The 22,531-nt window shown below is 42.4% G+C and overlaps 1 protein-coding gene across 1 annotated transcript; it reads right to left on the reverse strand.

Annotated features, from left to right (window-relative positions):
* Positions 1-540: 540 nt before the first annotated feature.
* On the reverse strand, positions 541-6,026 carry LOC134549392 (uncharacterized). Its single transcript, XM_063394939.1, has 2 exons — positions 5,895-6,026; positions 541-2,546 (listed from the first exon to the last, which is right to left on the reverse strand). Exon 2 carries the CDS (start codon positions 2,510-2,512, stop codon positions 1,082-1,084), a length of 1,431 nt encoding a protein of 476 aa, XP_063251009.1. The 5' UTR covers positions 2,513-2,546; positions 5,895-6,026; the 3' UTR covers positions 541-1,081.
* Between the last annotated feature and the right edge of the window lie 16,505 nt (positions 6,027-22,531).

Below are 22,531 nucleotides of genomic sequence, written 5' to 3' on the forward strand. Positions count from 1 at the left end.
ATTGTTTCCAATAAACCTTCACTGTGTGCCGTCCGAAGAAGATCAGAGTTTGGTGTCATCCTCTACTGCCGTCCCTAATCAGACGACAACAAGTGGAATTCTCTTCCTCTGTTATTAACAATATATTGCTCCCATAGCAGTGTTTCTAAGAAGTCAACTAAGAAATTTTAAAAGCAAAAGGAGATTAATAGCTCTTCATCAATAAATATTACTCACAGATTTAGACTGCAAATCTCATTTTAATACTTACATTCATCTGATCTGAGAGCAGAATAAACTCATTCAGTGAACCAGTCACAGAACAGAAACTATCATAAAAATAAGTATAGGAAGAGTGAATTCACTGAAATAATGCATTAAAACTTCACTAAAATTTTAATGAAATTACAGACTTAAGAACCTTAAAATCAAAGAATCACAGGGTGATTGAGGGTGGGAAGGACCTCTGGAGAACATGTAGTCCAATATCCTTCCTCAAAACCAGGTTAGCTGCTGCGGTGCCTCCTGGAGCCACTGGCTCTCGCCCCCAGCTAGCCCAGGCACCGGGACAAGGCGCAGCCTAGGGTCAGTCTGCAGGCAGGGCGAGCAGAACTGACTCCTGTGGGCTCTGTGTCCCTGAAGGGGCTTAGGAGGGATGTGCTGAAGCAGCAAGGCAGAGGAAAAAGGAGGACCCAGAGATGGTGCAGCAGAGAAGGTTTATTAGCCTCACTCTGAGCCCAAATCTGGACCCAGATACTGGTCGTGCACAGGGTTTTAAGGGGGACAAAAGGGGAGGAGAAAGGGGTGGGGTTGGCCGCCTCCGGCCAATGGGATACAGTCTCTAGGGTGGACAGGGGAGGGGAAAGGCACTTCGGACTAATCACAGAGAACTGGGAGGGGAAAACCAAAGGCGGGAAGGGTGATGGACACTTAACTGCAAGGTCTAAAAATATCCCCTTGTGAGGGAGAAGGAGAGAACAAAGGAATATTAATTAGGGGGGGTAGGGGTACATAGAACTGAATTGTACAAAGAACCAAGCTTTACATACAACATTAAAGATAAAAAGAACATGCACCACCACATCTCCCCCTTTTCTTTTTCTTAAGAGGAAAAAAATCGCGGTGGGTCGGGAAGATACTCAGATTCCGGGTAGCATTCAGCAAAGTACGACTGCTGGGTAGGCCATTGGTCATGGGGCAGACGACATGGGCCCTCCGGTTCCTCATACCCCTCCAGCTCCTCCTCGGAATCTTCAAATTCCGCTTCCTCGACGTCAGCCGACACTGCTGTATGATTGATCTCCGGAGATGGGGAAGTTGTGGTGCTGGAAATCAACTTAAAAATCATTCTCCTAATTATTCCGAAGGCCACGAGGACAATGAAAATAATGAACACAAATAATAAAATGGTTCTTAGGATGGATCCTACCCATCCCGACAGCCCCCAGCCCTTGAAGATATTACTCAACCAGTCTGATGTCTCCGTCTTTATCTGCCCGACCATGTCTTGCATTTGTCTCAAGATCTGTTTGGTGTCCTCGGCCCGACTTGATAGGTTGAAGCAACATAGACCCTCAAACTCCTCACAGGTATGCCCGTGGAGGAGCAAGAGGTAGTCTATGGCCGCCCGATTTTGAAGGGTGGCCTGCCTCGTTACTTCCCCATCTTGCAGGAGATTATATAGGGCATTGGAAGTTATCTTTGACTGTTTGGCCACCCAACATTCTAAATGAGCCAATTCCCCCATATTTTTTGCAATGGAAACCCAGGGGGCAAAAATAGTGACTGCGATTCCTTTAGATTTGCTCCAATGTACAATTTCTGAATCGCAGTTCGGGTCCAAATTCCTCAGGTCTCTTTTAGCGATAGCCGATTTTTGTGCACCATTTTCCTTTTGTTTCCAATTCATAATTTGGGTTTTGTTGGGCGAGAACAGTCCCAATTTCCCTAAGGTGCACGGACCTCCTGAAAGATGGGAGGGGATGCCTGCCCAAGCATGGGTCCCGCAAATGAAAAAAACTCCTTTTGGTAGTCTTTTAGGGTGGTCATAAATTTGGGGGGGAAGTATTCCTTTAGTGATTCCCCGGCACCATGATCTGGCATGGTACAACGAATTGGCCTGGACAAAGTGCTTAGTTCTGGGATTAAGAGCATTTGCCGAATTGAGGAAATGAACACAATACGGGGCTTTGGCCGAACCAAGGAGCTCCAGCTCCTGGGGTTCTTCTTTTAAATTTTCTAAATGAAAGAAAAAATTTCTCCAGGTAATAAAGGCGTGACCCCGAGGAGCTACCTTACTTATGCGGCGGGCGTAATACAATAACTTCTCGGGCAATTCGTGTTTTTCAAAAGGGATCCCCACGAGGCAGGAAGAAATCGGGTCCGAGGCACTGGCCTGGTTCAGGCAGATATGGTCTTGACCCAGAGATTGCGCCAGCATAGTCCACACGTTTGTAGCGGGCTGCGGCACAATCCAGGCTTGGCTGGCTATCAGAAGGCTGGCAATCACGGTGAGGAACCGCACAGTCTGCATGCTTGGTCGAGATGGGCAGGACCTAAAAAACAAGCTTAAAAACAGAGATCATGAGGTCTCATAAAAATGAGCTAAGGGGGAGTCATTGTCCCATTCCCAAAGGGTGTCCAATGGGGGTGTCCTGGAACACTTTTTTCGACGGCGCAGGGCCGCCGAGGCCACCTGTGGGATCTTTCCTTCTCTCTCTCTTTTTTTCTGTATGTATGGTTTGACCCATTTAGCTGGGATCCACTTCAACCCCCCATCAGTGAGGACGCAGGCGTACCCACGCCCCCACGTCACTAGGGAGAAGGGACCCTCAACCTTGCCCGAATCAGGGGACCTTACCAGGACGGGCGGGTGGCGCTCAACCTTCCAGTCGCTGTTACATTGAAAATGCCTAACTATAGGCGGGTTGGGGTTGTCGAAGGAGCAGTTTAAAAAGTTAATAACATACAAAGCCCTGGCCAATCTGACGGAGGGAGTCTCTATTTTCAGCACCTGTTGTTGTTGCTGGAGGACCCGTTTGATGTTTTGATGGGTCCTCTCGACGATCGCCTGGCCTGTGGGGGAGTGGGGGATGCCTGTTTTATGTTCCACTCCCCATTGCTGCAGGAAGTCTGCAAGCTCCTTAGATGTGTACGCTGGGCCGTTGTCCGTTTTGATCCCCTTGGGGATGCCCATGAAAGAGAAAGCCTGGATCAAGTGCTGGATGACGTGGTGGGCTCTCTCCCCTGCGTGCGCAGAGGCATCACAGCGCCAGAGAAAGTATCCACTGATACATGGACGTATTTGAGCTTCCCAAACGATGTAACATGGGTGACGTCCATCTGCCAGAGCTCACAGCTCTCCAACCCTCTGGGGTTGACTCCGGCATGCAATGTCGGCACAGCGTGGGACTGGCAGGATGGACACGAGCCGACAACCGCCTTAGCCTGCTGACGTGTAAGGTGAAAACGTCGAGCGAGGCTAGGCGCATTCTGATGAAACAACTGATGGCTGAGCTTTGCCTGCTCGAAAACATCAGGCAAAGGGGCCATCGCCACTGGGGCAGCGAGGGCATCCGCCCTCCTGTTTCCCTCGGCAATGAACCCGGGCAAATCAGTATGTGACCTCGTATGCATCACATAAAAAGGGTGCTCTCGGTGGGATACAAGCTTGACTAGTTTCGAGAGCTGCTCATATAGAGCTGGGTTAGACACCTGCTGCAACACGGCCTGATCAGCTCTAGACACCACCCCCGCAACATACGCGGAGTCGGTTACTAAATTGAAGGGTCCGGGGAATCTCTCGAACGCCCTGACGACAGCGGCCAACTCGGCAATCTGAGGAGAGCCCTCAACAATTTTAATATCTGCATCCCACTGCCGAGTTTTGGGATCCTCCCAAGTCATGACTGACTTGTGAGAAGCCCCGGACGCGTCAGTAAAAACGGTCAGAGCATCAAGGGGTCTCTTGCTCCGGACACTCTTTAATGCCAATCGAAAGGTTACTTCCGAATTGAACAATTTGTGGGCCGGCCGATGAATTGAAATTTGTCCCGTAAAGGAATCTAGAGCGAATTGCAATGCTTCATTTTCTTGAAGCAGGTGTTCTAACATAGGTTTGGTTATTTGGCCCGTTGACAGACTAATTGGTATGTGAATGTATTCAAAGTCACAACCGGCCAGATCCCGCATCCGCGTTCTAGCTTTGCGGATCAGCTCAGCCATGAGCTCCTGCGGCTGTGTCATCCTCTTGGGCCGGTGGTGGCTGAGAAAGACCCACTCTATAATAAGAAGAGGATCTCCTCTGCCTTGGCCCTTGGTGTTATGTGATGTAATAGTGTCCCATTGAAAAATGATCCCGTAGAGATGCGGCAGCTTACCCATTATGATGAACCTGAAGGGTAGCTGGGGATCACACCTGTGCGCCTGTCTCGACGACATTGCCTCTTGGACTTTCTCCAAGGCTGCTTTTGCCTCTGCAGTAAGTACCCTGGGAGAACTAAGCTCCTCTCCCCCTTTCAATAAATTGAAAAGGGGTGCTAGATCCTCGGTGGTCAGACCTAGCCAGGGCCTTACCCAGTTCAAAGCACCGCAGAGTTGATGGGCATCGGCAAGGGTACGGACGGTAGTCCGAATGTCCAATTTTTGAGGAACAATGGTCCTCTTTCCGATTTCCAGGCCCAGGTACTTCCAAGGCGGCATCTTCTGAATCTTATCTTCTTGCAGCTCGAACCCTGCAGCAACTAACGAACTCGTTAACAGGTCAAGCGCTCGTGACAGTTCATCGTCCGTCGGCGCGCAAACGAGGATGTCATCCATATAATGATGGATGACAACCCCCTCCGCGGCTGCGCGCACAGGGTGCAGCAAGGAAGAGACAAATTGCTGACACATCACTGGAGAGTTCTTCATCCCCTGGGGGAGGACTCTCCAGTGATATCTCTTCCTTGGGGCCGCTCGGTTGATGGAGGGAACCGAGAAGGCAAAACGTGGTGCGTCGTCCGGGTGAAGTGGAATTTGGAAAAAACAATCCTTAATATCAATTACGGCCAAATTCCAATTTTGGGGTAGCATGGTGGGGGACGGCATTCCTGGTTGCAGGGACCCCATGTCTTCGATCACATTGTTAATTTGCCGGAGGTCATGGAGGAGGCGCCATCGTTTTTTGTCACTCTTGCGAATGACAAAAACTGGCGAATTCCACGGGGAGTTGGTCTCCACTATGTGCCCCTTCTGTAATTGCTCCTCCACGAGCTCCTCAAGCGCCTTCAATTTCTCTTTGGACAGCGGCCACTGTTCGACCCAGACTGGTTCATCTGTTTTCCAATTCAGTTTCAGGGCCGGGCGCTTCTCAGTGACCGCTATTGAAAAATCCTGTGGAGGGTCTGGAATGCAAATTGTGACCCCCCACTGAGACATGAGGTCTCTCCCAAACAGGGGCCGTTCGTAATCTAAAACAAAAGGACGAGTAGAAGCCAATTGTCCTTTTGGTCCCTCGAATTTTACCACGCTTTTTGATTGTTTTGCCGATTGAAACCCACCTACACCTCGGATGTTTGCAGGCACGTCTTCCAAGGCCCAATGTGACGGCCAATCCTTGGTAGGGACGATCGTCACATCTGCCCCTGTGTCGAAAAGCAGTGGTGTATCTACTGATTCATCCCCTAGTATCATTTTGCACATGATGATGGGCTTCTGTGTCGTGACGCGATGCACAGTATTTACTGAGAGGGTGTAATGCTCGGGATCCCCGTAGGGAAGAGCCTGTGCAACAATTTGTCCTTTTGGGACAAATGTTGGGGGATGAGTAGTTCGCAGCCAGATCATGAGGGCCCTGGGATTATTATAGAGTGTCCCAGGGAGCACCTCAATCTCTTGCGGAGTATGTTTGCAATCGCCGATGATGATGAACTTACCTCCTCTCGCCAGCGGCCAGTCCCCTAGCTCCTTCGGGTTGAGGGTGACTTGATGCCAATCCCGATCCCGTAGATGTAGGCTCCTGGTAAGGTGTAACCTGAAGGGTTCAAAGAGAGAGGAAGTGGTCAATATCGGCATAGCTAAGTCCCAAGCAGGATTTAAAAATGTCCAGTCCGGTGGTTTTATGTCGTTCCAGCGACCCCCAAAGACATCTCCCCCTTTTTGGTCCACCCTGTTGGGGTCATCACGCCGGGTGGACCCGCGCTCCCCCTTTAGTTTTTTGGATCACTGCGGGAAGGTTGCGGCGTTCCCGGCGGTGTCGTGGGATTCCTTCTCCCCCTCGGTTTTTTCGGGCACTCGTGCGCGAAGTGACCTTCTTCTTTACAGAAGAAGCAGCATCCACGCCGAGCGGGATTATCTTGCATTTGAGAGCGTTGACTGGGACGCTCTGCCACACGCACTGTCCTTGCGGGGATTGCAGGTGGAGCTGGAGCAGGTTGGTTTTGTCGAGCAAGGAACGGGACCTTCATCTGGCAGACTTGTAACATTGCCTGGAGGGTACGTGGAGGGTCTAGGGGAAGACTTAGAATGGCCTGTTTACAAAGGTTATTTGCATTAACAAAGACAAGATTGTCCCTGATCTTTCCCCTAGCACTCTCGTCTGGAACTTGCACTTCCAGAGCCCTGGAGAGTTTCTCCACAAAGTCCACAAAGGGCTCTGATGGTCCCTGTTTGATCGTGGTAAAGGGTGGTAAAGGTGCGTGTGGCTGCAGTGTAAAGAATGCCTTACAGGCAATGTCCTTGATGATTGGGAGAACTGAGGGAGGAATCAAGAGAACTTGCGCATCAGGGGAACTAAAGGAGCCCTCTCCGCTGAGCAGTTCAACAGAGAGGGGGTTCCCCTGTTCGTCTATTGCTGGAAGTGGTAGTGCTGGAATGGCTTCCCTCAGTGCTTGTTTGAAGGCGGCTTCCCAGAGGGTGAACTCTGTGCCGTTCATCAAACAAGCAAAGAGTTGCCTAAGATCCGCAGGTATTACTTTGACCCCAGCTAAGTCCGCAGTTAGGAGGCCACGGAAGTATTGGCTCTCTCTGCCAAACTCTTTATGTGCCTTGCATAATTCTCTAATTATATTTTGAGAAAACGGATGCCAATTTGCTTTTTGGATGTCACCACCTCGGGTTTTTCTGTAGGTGACCGGCGCTGCAGAGAGGCTTACTTCCTCATTCCCATCGCTACTATCTTCCGGTTCCGAAGCGTGGGAACCGGAAGAGAGAGCGTGGGAATTTTGTTGCCAAGATGGCCTCCTTCCGGGGCGGGGAGATGTGGCTGGCTCCGCCCAGGAGGTGGATGAATGGGCGGGGCGAGAATGGGGTGGAGCACCGTGGGAAATGGGAGGGGTCATGGGAGGGGTAGGGGTGGAGCGAGCGGGAGGGGCTTTCCGGGAGGTGGGAGGAGTGGTAGGAGGAGTTGTGGGAGGAGTTGGGGCGGGACGAGAGGGTGAGAATTTTCTGGATGAGGGAGGGGTTGTGGGAGGAGTCGGGGAAAGGAAGGGGTTGGATGAATAAGGAGAGGCGGGGAATAGGAAGGGGTTGGATTGAGGGGGAGGTGGGGGGAGGGACAGGGGGTTCTGGGACGAAGAAGGTGTCGACCACGAGGGCCACCTGCCGCCATTTTGTGGAGCACAGGCGCCATCTTGTGGCTCCTGTGACTCCCTTAAATTAAATTTAACCTTGGGCTTAACTGCAGGGGAAGAGGGCTGAAGGAAAGATCCCCGAGCTGCCTGGCCAGGGCGTCTCAGGGAGTCCCCAGCAGTCCGGCCAAGACTGCTGAGGCTGGGGGATCGAGAATTTTGAAGAAAGCCTGGGCTAGCAGCCCTCTGGGTTGCTGCCTTCTTCAAAATTCCCTTCTTGGGGACAGAAGGGCTGGTACTGGGGTGAGGGGGAACTGGGGTAACTCGTCTATTAGGTGGATTTTCTTGCACCCTTTGCCTCTTGGTGATAGCTTTTAACTGCGAGATTAAAAACATAAACTTTTGTGCCTCTTTTTCTGTTGAATTGCCCAATTGAACCAATTTCTTCTCTGCAGCCTCCCAAAACCGGGAGCTGCGAACTGTCACCTCAGTAGTATTCGGAAAGTGTAAGAAAAGCCACCTGATCAACCTTTTTAAACAACTACTAGAAAACTGAATTTTTTCTAACTCGAACATAGAAACACAAACATAATAGACTCCTTTTTGTGCGGAACTCAGAGAGGCACCCATTCCCTCGGGATGTTAAAGTCCGCACACTCCCCGGACCGAACCAAACTGAGGATCACAAAAGAAAATTAAACTGCCACGCACTTAAAACCGGCAAACAAAAGCACACTCCCTACAACCGCAAAACCACCGGGGCGTGACACAACCTCCGAAAATACAACCTCCCCCCAAACAAAATAAAACCGACACGAACAAAAAGAACTCAAAACACCAGGGATCTCCCGACCGGGAAGATGAGCCCCAAAACCCACCTCCTGGGGCCGCGCGACCACAGTCCGGGGGCTTCGCCCACACGGAACTGCACGAAAAACCCCTTGCGGTCAAAAGGGGGTTTATACTTACCACCCTGGCGTGGGTGCTGAAAGCCGGTCCTTGGGGGTTCCTCTGCCGGGGGAAGACGCTCTGTGGAGTGCAGCACAGCGCGCTACCTTCCCCTCCTCGGGGAGCACCTCCTCCGAAGAGGCAGCTCACACCCGAGGCGGCGCGACGTCCAGGAGCTTTCTTCGTGAGGCCGGCCCTATTCCGGACCTCACTAACTCCGTCCGTGGGGTCTTCCTCGAAGACAAAAACCCCTTTCAGGGGCCCCACGTTGGGCGCCAGATGCTTGCTGCGGTGCCTCCTGGAGCCACTGGCTCTCGCCCCCAGCTAGCCCAGGCACCGGGACAAGGCGCAGCCTAGGGTCAGTCTGCAGGCAGGGCGAGCAGAACTGACTCCTGTGGGCTCTGTGTCCCTGAAGGGGCTTAGGAGGGATGTGCTGAAGCAGCAAGGCAGAGGAAAAAGGAGGACCCAGAGATGGTGCAGCAGAGAAGGTTTATTAGCCTCACTCTGAGCCCAAATCTGGACCCAGATACTGGTCGTGCACAGGGTTTTAAGGGGGACAAAAGGGGAGGAGAAAGGGGTGGGGTTGGCCGCCTCCGGCCAATGGGATACAGTCTCTAGGGTGGACAGGGGAGGGGAAAGGCACTTCGGACTAATCACAGAGAACTGGGAGGGGAAAACCAAAGGCGGGAAGGGTGATGGACACTTAACTGCAAGGTCTAAAAATATCCCCTTGTGAGGGAGAAGGAGAGAACAAAGGAATATTAATTAGGGGGGGTAGGGGTACATAGAACTGAATTGTACAAAGAACCAAGCTTTACATACAACATTAAAGATAAAAAGAACATGCACCACCATGAGAATTAAATCCATACATGGTGCAATAGAAATTTCTAATATCACTCCTCAAAACAGAGAAGTGATGCTGAATACAAGGAGTGTTCATAACTCCCCTTATAGCTTCAGATCTTTGTTTTCTTTCTGGCTGCTAGTATTTATTACTTTATTTTTCTTAGTATGAGAACTCAGTTACAAGGGCTCAGTAAATTTATTGTAAACCATGGCTCACATTTCTCATTATCTTACACCTGAGGATATAGTCTAGTACAAGATAAGAAATAGACAGCATATCTAGAAAACTTTCAGATAAAGACTGACATCCACATTTTAGGTATCAGATAATGGATGTTTCTAACTGATGCTTGTAAACAAGTTTTGAGTCTGCTCTGTAATTACTGGAGACCTCTACTATACACTCTCTGTCTCTAAATCTTAATCTAAACTTACTATCAGTATTCACAACGAAATTGTGAATTTCTCAAGCTCTAATGCATGCTTGCCAAGTGCTTTGTTCCTATATATGTGACCAATATTGTCAGGGATCATCTTCACAGGGATACCCTCAGGTAAAAGTGACAATGATGGAAAAGAAGTTAGCTGAGAGACTGAGGAGGCTGCTCTAGATATATGATTTAAAAACATGAATTCTCAATTACTGAATTACTGTAATTCTGAAAAAATCATATGGTAGCAGATAACCTGACTGGAGCTTTCCACGCTGTGAGGTAAAAGTACTGAAATCCAGTTCTGGGCATGCAAAAGTGATTCCAAAGCGTGTTCAGTCTCTGACAGAAGTGTTCTGTTAACATAGAAAGCATAAGAAATATTTGCAAAAGCAACAAGGGCCTTTGTTAGTTTGCACACTACAGATTTAGTCTTCATAATTAGGAGAACTTCACATTGCACTTGGCATCTTTCTCAAATGCATTACACTGGAAAAAAGCCATTTGTGTGTGACAAATATTAGGACTAAAACCAAAAAAAGTAAGTCAGTACTGCAACATTTTTTCCCCAACTGAATGTAGAAGAGGGGATAAAAGAATGAAACCTGTTGAAAGGAAGTACTGCTCTAGCAAATGATCTTGGAACAATGTATGAAAGAATTGTGGGCCTATATGCAATAATTGGTATGAAATATTTTTGTGGAATAGAAATTTCAGGAAGAAAGTACGTACTGCAGTTTTATTCACATTATTTCTAAATTCAGGTAATAAAAACCATAAATTTCAAGTACAGAACTGTAAGCAAAGAAACAATATTTAGTAGATACAAGACACTGATTTGAGTTGTAACAGATTATAGACATTTTACTGGTAGGAAATCAGAAATATTGCAAAATGTTATGACTTTAAACATATTAAATCCAGAGTATTTGCAATGTAATATTTTGAAGAAACCCATAATGATATCATGAGTCTGATATTTGAAAGGTTGAAAAGTCAAATTCAAGTTCCTCTTTGATTCTGGCAAATTTTAGGGTATCGTATTTGATAGACTCTTTCACCAAGTAGAACTCCTGTCAGAGTCTCATAATTAGATTCTCTAAATAAAGAATTAAAAAAGTAAAAGGTCATATATCTGAATGTATTTACAACCAAGATAAGCACATTGTATTTAAAACCATAGGGCAGCAATATCCGATAAACAGGATGTCATGGTTTAACCCCAGCTGGTGACTGAGGACCTGACAGAAAACTGTGTTGTTTATGTGCTTGTTCATCAGAAAAAGCATCTGAATTTTGCTTTAGTGTCTTCCATTCAAGTATCATGGCTACACTGGAGACAAGCAGCAGTCAGAGAAGTCAGGGCAGTGCCTGACTGTGGGCAAAGGAGTATTTAAGCTTTGATGGGTGAAAGCTACACCAGGTCAGTCACCTCCCTTTTGAGGTGCTCAGGCAGAGTTACCATTGAGGGCATTTCTGAATCATGGAATTCTGGTTCAAATGAACTGGAAATGGGTTCATGTACACTGTGGACAGCTATTAATCTGCCAAGGCTTGACACAAAATACACAGTAGCAAGGGGTAGTTTACATTCCACTGGTACATGTTCCTCATCTATGTTTTTGTCACCCAGGCAGCCTGTGATAAACAACATATCTTGCACAATGGAACTGGCATGAGAATGTATTAATTTTTCCCTTTCTTGATTGCATTCCAACAAGTCCAGAAAAACTTCAAGAGGTGAAGGGTAGGTTTTACAAAAAATTAAAGGTCTCCTTTTTTGTGATGCCTAAACATATCATGTGAAAGCAAGCTATTCCCTCTGAAACCATATGACTATAATAATATCTAAAAACACAATATTCAGGAAATAGTATTTCTGTGCTGGCTGCTCCTTATATTTTCTTTGACAAATTCATCCTCTTTTTTTTTTTTTTTTTTTTTCCTACAGCAAATCTAGACATCTGGAACTTTAAAACTGATTTACTTAGGTAAACAAAACATTGAAGCGCCTTTTTTTTTAGGGGTTGGGCAATTATTTCTCTGTACCCAGCCAATACTGTCAGAATACTATTCTTTGTAGATCATATTATTCTGGATAGTACCCCTAATATTTTTTGTATGGTAAAGATGACTTTTAGTGAATACACAGGAGTAATAGTTCTCTACCTTAATGGTAAAATTTATTTTTTCTCCTTTCCTTTCCCCCAAGTTAAAACCAGCATCTCTGTTTCAAGAAGACTTGCTGTCAGTGATCTACTTCATAGGTGCTGGTGGTGGCACATACATACGATATGAACAGCAAACAGGGTTGTGTACTAGAAGTTAAAACTTTCAAGTAAGCAAAATAATGGTGACAAAATCAGAGTGAATAATAATCTTGCTTTTCAGAGCTATAATACAGCCTACAAACAAAGAAAAAAATCTATTTTAAGTTTTGTCATTATGTCATGTATATATTTTTGCATAAAATATTAACTGAGTGATTCATTCATTTCCTACATAAATCAGTTATAAGTGACCACAAAATAACTACCTATGTATAGTGTGCAAATCCTTTCACAGGAATTAAAACTAGAGTGAAAAGAAGAAAAACAATTAGTCCAGCAAAATGGAATGGTTAAGCACTGGGACACAGGCTCTCCCAAGTTACAAAACTGCAAGAGGAAGGACTTAGGTGTCAACATAGCCGTGAGGTTTAAAAAGGTGTTTCATTCAACTGGTATTATTTAGAAAACAAACAGTTAGCATATATTTTATGTATTTTGTTAGGCAATTACGTCAATACATAAAGGACCAAACTAATCTTCTGGGTTCTATGTGGGAATACAAAACAAATTTGCAGTACTAGAGCTGATACTGAATAGAACTTTATCAAATTATTTCTTCCTCTATTTATGTTTATGTGTGATAAAATGCTCTTCCACTTTTATGACAGATAAAATAATATCTTGTCCCACTTCTCAGATGGAGAGAAAATTGTCAAGTGTACATACACTTCATGAAAATAATGAGAGAGTTGAGGGTGGTAAAGTGAGAAAGAAGTTAAGCTTGTGAGGTTGGCAAGTGGCAGAAAAAAAAAACATTGGCTTCACAAATGGAAAATAAGGTAAGAAAAATGTATTCTCCACTTCTGGTTCTGGACAGTGAATTCATTTTTTCTTTCAGTTTAAGATTGTCTCAAAAGAAGCCTATACAATTAATTCAGGTTGAGATTTTACAAAGTCGGTGTTGGCTTATCTGTTCTTTCATTTAAGAGTACTGAAAAATTTACTCTTCAACTCAATCAGCCTTAAAACATTCTTAACTGCTCTTGAAAGTCTCCTGGTAGGTTACCTTAAGGATTTCCTACAATTGAAACTAAATCTGAGGGTTTTAGAGTAGAAGACTTAACTCCTTGTAATAGCCCTCCAAGTAAGTTCACTTGTCAAGTGAGTAGTATTCACCTCAAGACATAATAGTACTGGAAAAGAGAAATACATTATGCACCAATACCATGCTTTTTGAAGTGTAATATACATATTAAAAGAAGTGCACATGGTTTTGTGGTGGTGATCTGGTTGTTGGAAGGGTGGGTTTGGGTTTTTTATTGTTGTTTTGGTTTGCGGTTTTGGTGTCTTGGGGAGTTTTGGGGGTTTTTTTTTCCTGAGTTACTTTTTTGTTCTCTTTTATCAAAGAAAACAAAGTCAGATTCATTCAGTTGTTTGTTTATAACAGCTTGGGATTTTATTTGCATTTTTCGGTATAGATTTCAGTGGATATATATGAAGTTGTTCATGTGATGTAATGTGCAATCATCTTTTAATTCATCCAACACATGAAAGATTCAGTCATCCAGCACACCCACAGCAGAAAGGGACTTAGAAGGGCAGACACTCAGGCAAATAAATTGTTTTGTGAATGTAGTTTCAATCTCCTCTGACCAACAGAAGAACATCTTACCTACAGAACACAGACTTATATCCCTAGGAAGAAATCCTAGTTTCTAATGTGTTGAAGGCAGTCAGCTGGCAAAGACGGGGCAAACTTGGGAAGGTGTTCATTTGCACTCTGTATGCCTAAAAGACTTTTATTTTTTATTAATACTGTTCTGATAGGAAATGTATATCTGTTCCAGGAAAAACATGAAGGTATATCCCATTAGGTGTCCTTGTCACTGATGTCTCTGCTGTTGATATGGTTCTTGCATTTTGGGCTACAAAATGGCTTTCAGTGAAGATATCTAATGACCTTCTGGCTATACTACTCTTGGATGATTTCCTGTGTACCTAGAGGGCAGAAGGCAGGCAACATGCCTGAAACAGCAGTATTTCCTTTCATAAGATTGCTCCTCTAAGTCTGGGCAAACTGAACTCCAAGGGATTGGAGACATTCAGATTTGCCTTTGCTCCCTGTACTCATCAGGATATGGAATCTGTGCCTTGAGATGTACTTAACCTGTTGTTAGGTCAACAACCCAACAACCTATGTTGTTACCAAGAGCTAAGCACTTGAAATTTTGGTGACAAGCATCTAAGCCAGTCAGATCTCTTTCTACCCAAAGAACTCAACACTTTAATTTTCCAAACACAGAATTCCTCTGCAGACTTTGAAAGAGATGGCACAAATGGAGAAAGCATCTGCATGGATTTAAACAGCTGTTCCTTAATAACTACCTTTGATTTATTATACAGTCCATTTCTAAAATATTTATGGTACCTATTTTGCCGTTAACATGGAAGACATAATGAAAGTGATCCTAGCAATTAACAGTTTAAATATTTTTAAATCCAAAGCAACTGTTCCAGAATGAAGAAATAATTGCCAACTAGGTACTTGCTTAAGAGTTTTGTTAAATATCATGTAGACAAGACTCCAGAAAATGTTTCAAGCAAAAGCTGAAGTTGAAGAATTAACCCTCCTGAAACATTTTTTATAGGGTGGAAAAATTACATAAGCTATGTCATTCTATGAATCAGTTTTCTCCTATATATTCTTTCCCCAGGCTGCACAACTACATGAAATTTTCATAATGAATGTATTGTTTATAACTTGTGTTGATCTGATGCCACTTGAGGCTAAGCCCAGCATTTATTCATAGAGAAGACTGTACCCATGCTCAAAAATTCACTTCAACTTGTACAGCTCATTACTCTGGTTATTAATTTCTGTTCTGAAAATAATTAATGTCCTCTCACTTCTAATTTCTGTTCAAAAACTTCTGTCTCACTAAAACATCTTTGATTGAGAAGGCATCCTGTCTCAATAACATAAACCCTCTTGGAGAATCCTTTTCTTATATAATAGGTACACCAGAAAATATCCCAGTTTGGGATGCTAACTTAGGCCAGTGTGCTTCTACATCTGTATGTTTCCTGAGAAGAGTAAAACCTAATATTTATCTTATGTTTCAAATCAACTAAAAACATTATCAGAAAAGTCTTATTTGCACATTCAAACCAAGGAGACGGGTCTAATATACTGACTGAGAAAATGGCTACAACCCTGAGCCTTGTACTTTTGTATGCAGTAATGCCCTCTTCTTGTGCAGTTCTAGACAATAAATTATTTTGATTAGTCCTTTTGTAATTTCTTTCCTTGCAGCTCTTAAGCCATGAGAGAAAAAGAGAAAAATTATTACCTTGCTGGCTAGCATCTAGGAATATAATAACAATAGACATTTATGTATTTGGAGCATCACAAAAGAACACTGAACAAACTTGTTGTCATATTTCAGTTGAGTCTCACATATTTAGGTCCAAAGTTTTTGAAACCAATAATAGTATTTAGTTAATAAGCATATAATTTTGTTAATTCCTGAGAAAGGTACAAATTGTATGCCTCTGCACCAATGTATTTGCTCCAATTCCACTAACAAGGCATGGTGAGTTTTCTTGACTGTCCTGGCATGGCTCTGTCAATGCTCTTATGCTTAAAATGTAGATGGAAATGGAGAAAAGCAATGCACTCAAATAAAATGTCAATAGTCACTGGAGAGAAGATGACTTTGAAAATCTTTCAAAAAAGGTTGTACTTGTGTATTGTTGAACACTTAGGCAGAAAGATTGCCCCTGTAAAGGTCTTCAAAGGCGTCTGTCTCTTTTGGTTATTCAGGGAATTAAAGATGATCTTTTCAATTATATCCTAAAATTTATGGATACGTTACATGTCTAAGTTAAAGCTCCTAAAATTTAAAATCCGAATTAACCTCAGTTAAACTCTTTATTATAAACTGAAATCATTAGATGAGAAACAGAACACATTTACCTCTTTCTGCTATTATTTTTGCCATATCAAGCCTTCTACTTGCTTTGCATCTTATTTTTGTACTGAGAATATGTTTTATCAGTATTCTGCCTAGCTCTTCAAGTTACTTTATTTGGGCATATAGTACAGAGCTTGTACCTGCTATTCCCATTTGTGTTATACTTGAAGTAGAAGCACATTTCATCTTAGATCCAACTGTCACATATATACTACTGCTCATTCCTTCAGCTACAGGGTAAGGATATTTTTGTAAGTAGCCCTCAATTTCATACAGCTACTGGGACTTAAAATGACTTCTTCCAATTATCTCCTATAAAGAATATTTGACTGGAGACAATTTGTCAAGTGCAATTCAGGCTCTTGTAGTGGTAAAAAGTCCTTTCTTCTTATTTTTAAAGTATTAGCTGACAGAAAGTAATACATATACTTCCAAAAAAATAAACAGCATTGCCAAGGCACTCAACAACAATACTCTAAATAATTGCATTCATTTGATTTCTCTGGTTTTTATACATGCACATCTCAAAAAGTTTAAAAGAATTTCATATAATGTAAAACTTTCAACTAAATTTCATGCTGCTATAACTTTCATAGACCAATGTAGAATAGATTTTTGATTTATTTCTGTTTGGAAAATAAGCAGGAATAATCAACCCTAAAGCAAGACTTTTTTGTATCCTATAATACATGCCTTCAAGAACTCAATTTTGTTTAAGGTTTTCTCTCTCACAGAGACAGACACAGCTCCGGAGGACAAACATGTATCCTGGAATAGAGTAAAAAGTTACTGAATAATCTGAAAAAACCCACAAAACTATGGCTTAAAGACAAATCTAACTCTTCTCATTTAATTTTAGAGCCCTGAAGTAAAGTTTTAGAGCAAAGCAAACCCAGCAGGCCTAGAGGCATGTACTTAATGTCTCCTCACCAGTGTCAGGTCTAGAGGGTCATTGTTCAACTACTGTGACTGTAGACAAGAGCAATTATCTTGACAGCTCACTCTCCTGCCACTGGTCCAATGGCCAGTAGTAGATGGCAAAGATTCAGGCACAATAAGTGATTAAAACCAGCCTGATCAGAGTAGTACATTTTCCCAATTCAGTTGATGGTACATTTATTCCCTGATATATAAGAGGTCATATCATTTTTTAGTAAAAGATTTAGAGGATTTCCTCATTTACTTTTTGTACACAGTCTGCTATTTTCTCCATATTGGCTATTTCTCCTTTTATTTGCTAGAGCTTTGAAATAGGCATTTCCTGTTCTTGGCTTCCTTTTTCTCTGAGGACCTGACTCCTGTCTCCAGTCCTATTGTCACCAGTTGATCTCTGAATCTCTTCTGTAGGGAGTGAGGTCCTACATTTTGGCCCATGTTTAGTTTCCAAACAAGCTGCAAGTATAGACTGTGTAATGTACACTGGAACAACCTCTGAGATTACAAAGGCATGGACCCCAGCTGCAGGGCTCTCAGCCAGAAGAAATCTTCATTTTTCAAAGGGAAGACTGAGTCCTTCTCATTGATCTCTCCCTGGTGCCCTGATTTTCCACTCCTGTCTGCACTTTCTCCTGAGAAGAAACAGGAGGGAAAAGCAGCTGTAGAGCCTAATGATGGGATAAGTCTTACCCACAGATAAAACAGCTATGTCCAGGAGACTTTTTCATCATTATACTCCACTCTGATAGAGTAAGTGACTCCCAAGAACAAATTTCTGGGAAAAAAAAATAAATAATCCAGCTCAGTCTTCCCTTTCTGATGTAAATCCCAAGATTAATATCAGAAATCAATTCCTAAATAAATACTGGCAAAATTACTGTTTGAAATATAGCACAATCTTTCTCATTCCAGTAATCTACATATTCTGTAATTCACACTAAAATTTGGCAATTACTTGTACATCTCAATAAAGTGTAAACATGAAAATTTTTTAGTGAGAGCTTAAACTATTAAACTATTATTTGAAAGGAAAAAAATACATTCTGTTTCATATTATGAAATATAAAAATAGTGAAAACCTAATTGTCAAAATAAAAAAATCACTTATGTTTTCGTGACTTATCCTTGGTATTTCAGATGTTTTTGTTTGTTTGCTAGTTCAACAAACTTCAATACTTTACAGTTATCCAAACACTAATTATCACGACTTGAAAAAAGATTTAATTATTGCGAAAATCAGTGTATTATTTAACAAACTACAAAATCTAGCATATGCTACTGCTTATGGTGTCATTTGAGTAAGACTCTAGGTATATAAAAAAATCAGACAGAATCTGATGTAAAAATATGTATCCTCTCAAGCAGAAGGTGAAAGAATTACTGAGGTGATCCCTTTTTTGGATGCTACCTACAGTTCTCAGATTTGTCAACAGTCCTTAAAGGCCACCTAAGGAACAAACAGGGTACATGACAGAAGGAAAGCATTTTTAAAGTAGTTTTTCATATCACACATGAAAAGTGCATAGCAATTCTGTTGTTTGGCACTGATAATGCATTTTTAGTTAGCAACCTGCACATTAAATCACTCCTTTTTCACAACCTTGCAGTGGTCTTACTTCTTCCAGACTAATTTAAAACAATAGAAGACTTCATAAAATCACAGAATGATTTGCATTGGAAATGACCTTAAAGATATTTAGTTTCAAATCCTCTGCCATGGACAGGTACTCTTCTCACTAGACCAGGTTGCTCAGAGCTCTGTCCAACCTGGCCTTGAACACTGCCAGGGATGGGGCATCCACAGCTTCTCTGGGCAGCCTGTTCCAGTGTCACACCACCCTCACAGTAAATATTTTTTTTTCTAATATCTAATCTCAACCTGTCCTGTTTCCATTTGAAGCCATTCCCTCCTGTCCTGTCACTTCATGCTATGTTAGATATCTTCATATTTGGATACAGATAAGCACTTGTCTTGAAAAGGAAGGCACTGGCAGAAGGACAAACCAGCATCAAGTCAGCCTTAATTTTCTATGGCAATTTATCCTATTTAAAACTGCCACGGTGGGAAGAGGACAGAACAGTTAAAGCACAAGGCGCTGCTATTTCCTTATTACCTCCACAGATATTTTCCTTAAGGATTTCTTAAAAATCCTTTCTTTTTAAATTCTTGTTGAATATTGTTTGATGGGTGTTATTTTCTTGTGTTTTTCTCTTGTACTTTTTCTGCTGTTTTACACAGGAAATTTTCCATTATTTCATTTTGCCATCGATGTTAGATTTTTTCATTATTTCTTATTCCCTTATTTCTTAAGAGGCATTGTTTTTCAGTTCCAGCAGCTTAAGATGCTTTCTTCTGCTTCATCTTTGAAATATATGAAGAAAAAATGGAGTTGAAAATATTTGTAATAGCAATTGAAAGCAATATGGCTGGTTCTTTAATGGAATATCTATTATTTAGATGAAATATATTATTAGAATGATACAGTTCCCAGTTTAGGCCCCCAGCAGAAGAATGATATTAATAAAGTTGAGTGTATTCAGCACAAAGCAACCATGATGGTCAGGGCCTGGAGTACTTCCCCTGAGAGGGCAGGAGAGCCAGTATTCATCAGCTGGGAGAGAAGCCACCTTTGGGCAGATGTTAACAGCAGCCCTGGTAATTCTGAAGAGATTATAAAGCAGATGGATCCAGGCTCTTCACAATGGTGTACTGTGAGAAAAGTATATAGGCTGAAATGAGAGCACCCACAGAGGTACAGGAGAAACCTTTCCATCATGAGGACAGCAAATCATTGGAAGAAATGTTCCAGGAAGACTCTGCAATTTCTGTCCTTAGAGGTTGTCAAGATTTGACTGGATACAAATCTGAGAATCTATATCTGACCCTGCTTTGGACTGGAGGTTGGACCAGAGACTTGCATTACAACTTGTATTCTTCTCTGAATGACAAAAGATATGAAGCATGCAGCCTTCTCTAATTTGAAAGAAGATAGAATTTGTCATGATTTTAATATGTGGAGGTTTGTACTGTGATGTTTTCATATGGGGAAGTCTAAACCATATTTGTTTTAAGAGCACTGCCAGGCCAGGAAGAAATAAAATAACAACATTTAGACATATTTAGCAATAATAATTGAAACCCAGCTGTCTAATACTTGCCAACATTTTGAGGAGGAGAAAAACTGGTAGTTAATATTCCAAGACCAAAAAAAAATAAACTAGAAAGAACTCTGTATACGTGACTGTAATGTAACCTCATGATCTTTTCTTACATCTGTTATTAAAATATATTCTACTGGAAAAACTAAAAATTGCTAATACCTGACTCAGTTTAGGTCAACAGAGACATTTAGTTTCATTTGTTTTGTATCCTCATCTGATATTTACTATTTATCTACCATTCTGATAAGGCTAAGATCTTGGGAAGGATTAGGAAAAGATCAGGTATAAGTTGAATGTTCTCTAGGATAAATTATTATGTAATTTATGGCCCCATTATTAATTTTGCCTATACCATGTATTTAAGAAAAGCAGTGCCAAGAGACTGCCAGTCTGGATAGGAAACCTTTAACATGAGGGTGATGGGGTGAGAGAGCTGACAACTCATAAACAAGTGAATAAATAGTGACCCAGGTTTTCAAGCAAGGGAAGAAAGGTGATGCAGGCATGAAATGCTTTAGCCAACAAAACAGGGAAGGAGCTGGAGTGCCACTCCAAGCCTATGCACACAAATGAAGAGGTGCTAGAGAACAGCATAAAAGGAAGCTCTCAGTACTTGCCTGGAAAATCAGCATTACTCAGTGCTTCTCTGATATGCCTGTAAACTAATACACAGAGAATGGGATACACAGGGAGGAACTAAAGGTTCACATAAAAGTTCAGGGTGGATATAGTTAGGATTACAGAGATGTGTTGGCATAGCTCCCACACCTGGAGTATTGCAGTGGACAGTTACAGGCATGGATTTGGATTTGGATATGGACATAGAAGAGGTGTTCCGTTGGATATATTTACATACAAAAAAGATCTTTTGAGCAATGCAAATGTTGGAAGGCAGCTTTGCCTGCTGTGATCAAGAGATGGTGGAATCCAACATCCTGAGAGAAAGGAACGAGGCAAATGGTAGAATCAAAATTCAGGACAAGAGGGCAGCAGACTTTGACCTGGTCAAGGTTCTTCTTACAGGAATCCATGGGAGATCATCCTGGAGACAGCAGGGATCATCTCATCCTTTCCAATATCATATTCTTCAAGCTCAAGATTGGCCCATCCCTGTGAGCAGAAAATAAAGCCAAGGAGATGGGAGACCTGCAGATGAACAAGGATGTCCTGACAAAACTCAAGTTTTAGGACCAGAAAGTGACTGGAAGTTGAGCAACAGCATAAACTTTCTAAAAGCAAAATACTGCCTTGCCAAGCTGATAGCCTTTTATAATGAAATTACTGACTTGGTGGGTGAGGAGATATTTATCTTGACTTTAGCAAGGCTTTCATCACTGTCTACTCTAATATCCCCATTGACAAACTGATACAGTCTAGACAAGTGGACAGTGAGGCAAATTGAAAACTGGATGCACTGCTGGGCTTAAAGGGTTGTAATTAGCAGCCTGAATTTTGTATGGAAACCAGAGACCATTGGTGTACCCTGGAGGCAAGTACTGTTTAATGTCTTGGTCGATGATCAGGATAAAGGGACAGTTTACACTCTCAGGAGCTTTGCAAACAAAACTGGAAGGAGAGGCAGATAGACTAGATGGATGTGCCATCCAGAGGAATCTCAACAGGTTGGAGAAATGGAGAAACAGGAACCTTGCAAACCTCAAGAAATGTGGAATATCGAGTTCTTAAAGAGAGCTTCCTTTTTTCTCTGTAGAAATTAAATTGCATTTCTTAATTCTCAAAAATGTACTTCAAAGAACATCCTATAGATTATACATCAAAAAGCTGCAGAAGTATGTTTCTTTCTTATGTGGAAAAGATGCATGGATCCCCTGTACTTGGGAGAAATAGCCCCTTACACCAACTCACATTTGGATTTATTTCCAGAGGCTGGAAAGCAGCTCTATGGAGACAGCCCAGGAGTCCTGGTGGACAGCAAGATGGCCACAAGCCAGCAGTGGCAAAGAAGGGCATCAGAAATCACTGACTGGAGTGAAAACCATTAACAATGTTAGTTACAAACAATGAATGCATCTAACACTTCTGACTAGCTATTAAAGATCTGTGTTAAAACTATTAAACAGAGTAATTTCATAATGATCACTCATGCATATCCATTTCATGGAGCCATTTAAAGAGAGCATCAAATAGCAGAAGTTTTAATAAAATTGAAAAAAAAATCGGAACACCACATCTTTTTGCAAAACCAATAATACTTCAAGAACAAAAAGATTATAAGTACTTAACAGATAATCTAATCTTCATTTTTAAATCCTGCTAAATTAATATTTTCTATAATTTGTTACCACAGTGACATTCTAATCTTTATCAATTATTTATCTAATCTGTTGTATGCATGCCCTTGTCACCTTTTCTCTAGAATTATTATCAGCTAAAAATGGTTCCTTATTGTCTAGGGACAGTCCTCTAACTCCTAC

Source organism: Prinia subflava, chromosome 4, assembly GCF_021018805.1.
Source record: "Prinia subflava isolate CZ2003 ecotype Zambia chromosome 4, Cam_Psub_1.2, whole genome shotgun sequence".
Taxonomy (NCBI): domain Eukaryota; kingdom Metazoa; phylum Chordata; class Aves; order Passeriformes; family Cisticolidae; genus Prinia; species Prinia subflava.

Bases quoted from the DNA above. Each gene is read 5' to 3' on its own strand.
- LOC134549392 (XM_063394939.1), bottom strand. From the start codon at position 2,512: ATGCAGACTGTGCGGTTCCTCACCGTGATTGCCAGCCTTCTGATAGCC.